We start from the raw sequence: 3,793 nt of genomic DNA, 5'->3' as shown, positions 1-3,793 counted from the left end.
TGGTTCCATGAGCTGTGAGGGCCCTTCCAACCCAAACCTATTGCTGGTTCCATGAGCTGTGAGATCCCATCCAACCCAAACCTGTTGGTGGTTCCTTGAGCTGTGAGATCCCATCCAACCCAAACCTGTTGGTGGTTCCATGAGCTCTGAGGTCCCACACGCATTGTGCTCACAGTGAGCACTAACCGAGCTGTTCTCGTTGACTCTAATTGTTGTGTTGTCATCTGAGGCAGAACGGTTGTTTCTAAAAGGAACAAGCTGTGACTGGGTCCCCCCTGGCGGGTTGTTGGTTGGTGTTTTTTCTTCATATTAACCAGACATTTACATTTTTTCCCCCGATAAAGGCATGGAATGTTCTGGCCCTGGATGGCAGTAACTGGCAGCGAATTGACCTGTTTAATTTCCAGAGGGATATTGAGGTATAATTAAGTGACATACAAACCCATTTTTCTTGCTGAAATGTAATTACAGCCTAGCACGGATTAATGCTCCCAGCGCAGCCCTTCCTGCCCTCCCCGGAGATGGCAATCGTTAATTTCGGTTCGTGGCCCCGGGGAGTCGTTAGGGGCTCACAACCCATTCAGCTTCTGAAAATGGACGGGATTCCGTGTCTGTATCAAGGCGTAAAGGGTGGTGATAGGAGGGATGCTCTGAAAGCGGGGCTGGAGCGGCCGTGCTGCGGGGAGAGCTCTGCTGCAGAGCAGGGAGGAAGGCTGGGTGCAGAATCGCGGCCCTGCAGCACGGCTTGCACGTCTTCCCTGTCTCCAACAGCAAAACCTGCAGCACTGAGGAGGCTGCCCGGGGTCAGGGCCGTTCCCTGTAGGTGCAGGGTTGGGAATGCTTCCTTGCTGTTGTTCCAGAGCTATTGGATGTGGTCTCGTTGGCACCGAAAGGAACGGGTGCTGAGGGGCGGTGGGTGCTGGTGTCACGCTGTTCAAACAGTAAAGTTGCATTTGTCAGGATGAGAGACCCCAGCACGGCACCAAAACCCCCTCTTTTCTTCCTGGAACGTCTCTATTCCCTTTGGAACCTTTTGGAGGAGGGAGGTAGGGGGGGGGTCTCATTCTGACTCTGTGCAGACAGGGGTACGGGGCAGAAGGTCACCGCAGTGTGTGCGAGTGGGGAAACGCAGGTGGTGAGTGTGGAGGAAGGAGTTAAAGCAGTCTGTGCCCTCCCTGCACACACTGTGATTGCTGTTCCTGATAACAGATCCGTATCTCCCAGGTGCCCTGCACGTTCTGCCCCATGGCAGCGCTGCGTCCCACGGCTGGAGCTGCCCGCTCCGTGGGGCGGAGGGGACCTCTCCTCCACCACCACCACCCTACGTGGGACGTGCTCCTCCGTGAGCACCGAGTTCCCCTTTCAAGGCAAAACACTGCAGCGTGTTGCACGGAACCAAAAAGCACCTGCTGGGCTTAACGGCGGCCTCGGTTGTGTTTGCTCTGAAGCGGTGTCAGTCCATCCTCTGGCACAGATTCAGTCTATAGTCAAACTTGCTCAGATCTTCCCGTTGAAGAGTGGGAACTCGTAGGCTTGCTGGAGGGGCTGCAGAGATGCTCGTCCCATTTCAGCCCTTCCCGGAGCCATAGGGCAGACTCAGCCCCCCCACTGCCCCAGCTGTGCCCCAGCTGTTCCTGTAGTCCCAGCTGTGCCCCAGCTGTTGCGCAGCCCATGGAGGTGGGCTCCAGATGTTCCCAGCACTCACGCACAGCTGTGGTGGAGCTGCTGTCCCTTTTCCAGCTGTGCACGACGCTGGGCCTGGCCCGGTGCTGGGTTAATGATTGATTGACGGATTGGAAAAAGATTTTAGGAAAGCATCCTCAGTGCTGTAGGGGTCTTCAATGCCACCCAGTGCTTGGGGAATGGAGGGGGGTTCCTGCTCTGTGGGGAGCAGCCGTAGGATGAAGCAGGGGACAGGAGCTGGGGTTGCTGCACGCTGGTGCCAATGTTCTCTCAGGCTTTCCCTGCTCAGCCCACCTGCAGCCTGCCCGGTGCTTGGGGGTCCTCAGCCCTGAGCCCCCCGAGCTCCATCGCTGCCCTGTGGTTGTCTGTCCATCTTCAGAAGCTGAATCGTTCCCCTCTCCCCGCTGCAGGCGATCCCGGCGGCTCCCTGTTTCCCGCGCGCTGTTTTAGCTAGAGTAACAACCCGTGCTGAGCGTGCAGAATTCTGCACCGCTGCCGTGGGCTCCTCGGGGCTGTTAACGTCGCTGCTTCTGTCCTCGCCAGGGCCGAGTGGTGGAGAACATCTCCAAGAGGTGCGGGGGGTTCCTGCGGAAGCTGAGCCTGCGCGGCTGCCAGGGAGTGGGGGACAACGCGCTGAGGTAGAGCCATGGCACGGGGGGGTGCACAGCCTGCGGGGCTGGGTGGCCCGGGGCTTTTTGGGGGGGGGGGGGTCCAGGGTGCTGTGATGCACAGCCCCTGTGTAATGGGGAGCACAGAGAGCGGTGACATCTGCGTTTCTCTCTGGCCGTCTCACCTTCACCCCGTGTTGTTCTCATCGGGGCTGGATGACAAAGAGCGGGAGATCCCGGGGCGAGATACGGGCCAGCACAAATTCTCTCCTTTTATTCTCTGCTTGTTTCTTTGAGTGGAGCCCGTTTTAGTCGAGTTGCTCGCAAAAAAAAACCGCGGCAGAACGCGGGGGGGGGGAAACCCAGTGCCTGAAAAGAGCTGTGCTTTGCCTTTCCTTCACTCTAGGACGTTTGCACAGAACTGCAGAAACATCGAGGTGCTGAACCTGAACGGCTGCACCAAGATCACAGACGCGTGAGTAGCATCCTCTTGCTTCCTCGTGCTTCCCCGTTCTCCCTTTCCGTGCCGTGCGTCGCGGGCAGGCGCAGGGCTCGGGGTAAAAACAAACCCATCGCGCCGCTGTTCTCTGCGCGTTCTCCTCCAGCACGTGCACCAGCCTCAGTAAGTTCTGCTCCAAGCTCCGGCACCTGGACCTGGCCTCCTGCACCTCCATCACCAACCTGTCCCTGAAGGCGCTCAGGTAGGAGGACGGTGCCAAGGGGGGAGGACAACGGGGGCTGGTGGTGGCACTGCGTGGTCCAGCAGAGGAGACCGGAGCTGAGCTGTGCAGAGTTCAGGTCCCCGCAGGGCTTTGCAGAGCAGGGGGTTCCCGCTGGCTCTGTCCATCCTTTAGCTTGGAGAAGAGAAGGCTCTGGGGAGATCTCATTGCGGCCTTCCAGTATTTAAAGGGAGATTATGAACAAGAGGGGGCACGACTGTTTGCAAGGGTAGGACAGGGGAGGTTTGGGTTAGATATTAGGAGGAAGCTTGTCACTCCAAGGGTGGTGATGCACTGGAACAGGTTGCCCAAGGAGGTTGTGGATGCCCCGTCCCTGGAGGCATTCAAGGCCAGGCTGGACGTGGCTCTGGGCAGCCTGGTCTGGTGGTCGGCGACCCTGCACACAGCAGGGGGGTTGAAACTCGATGATCTTTGAGGTCCTTATCAAGCCAGGCCATTCTGTGATTCCATGATCCTGGTGGTGGTTAGCAGGAGAAGCTTTACATCGCGTTCAGGACTTGGAGGAGGGGTTGGGGCCGGAGGCGAACCCAGAAAGTTCACCCTGCCTTTCTTAAACGCCCCCCCCCCCCCCCCCCCGTGCTTCCAGCCGGCTCCTGCTCGGTCAGGGTGCTGCTGAGTGTTTACATAGCTGGGAGGTGAACTGCGACTGTTTGTCTTTGGGAGACACAGCACTGCCCGGGGCTGCTGCACTGCAAGGCCGAGTGGTCTAGGAAAGGAAGGGAAGGGAAGGGAGAGGAGAGGAGAGGAGAGGAGAGGAGAGGA

The 3,793-nt window shown here is 58.4% G+C and overlaps 1 protein-coding gene across 7 annotated transcripts in view; it reads left to right on the top strand.

Moving 5' to 3' along the window:
• FBXL20 (F-box and leucine rich repeat protein 20) overlaps positions 1 to 3,793 on the top strand; it is a 24,003-nt gene that overhangs the window by 10,155 nt on the left and 10,055 nt on the right. For all 7 annotated transcript variants that reach the window (XM_021378191.1, XM_021378192.1, XM_021378190.1 and 4 more), the window contains 4 exons: positions 345 to 419; positions 2,227 to 2,321; positions 2,698 to 2,766; positions 2,897 to 2,992. In XM_021378191.1, coding sequence (XP_021233866.1) covers positions 345 to 419; positions 2,227 to 2,321; positions 2,698 to 2,766; positions 2,897 to 2,992 — 335 coding nt within the window. The remainder of the gene's footprint in view (positions 1 to 344; positions 420 to 2,226; positions 2,322 to 2,697; positions 2,767 to 2,896; positions 2,993 to 3,793) is intronic.

Source organism: Numida meleagris, chromosome 26 (assembly GCF_002078875.1).
Source record: "Numida meleagris isolate 19003 breed g44 Domestic line chromosome 26, NumMel1.0, whole genome shotgun sequence".
Classification (NCBI taxonomy): domain Eukaryota; kingdom Metazoa; phylum Chordata; class Aves; order Galliformes; family Numididae; genus Numida; species Numida meleagris.
The sequence above is the reverse complement of the archived record's forward strand: the minus strand, read 5'-3'. Positions and strand labels throughout refer to the sequence as shown.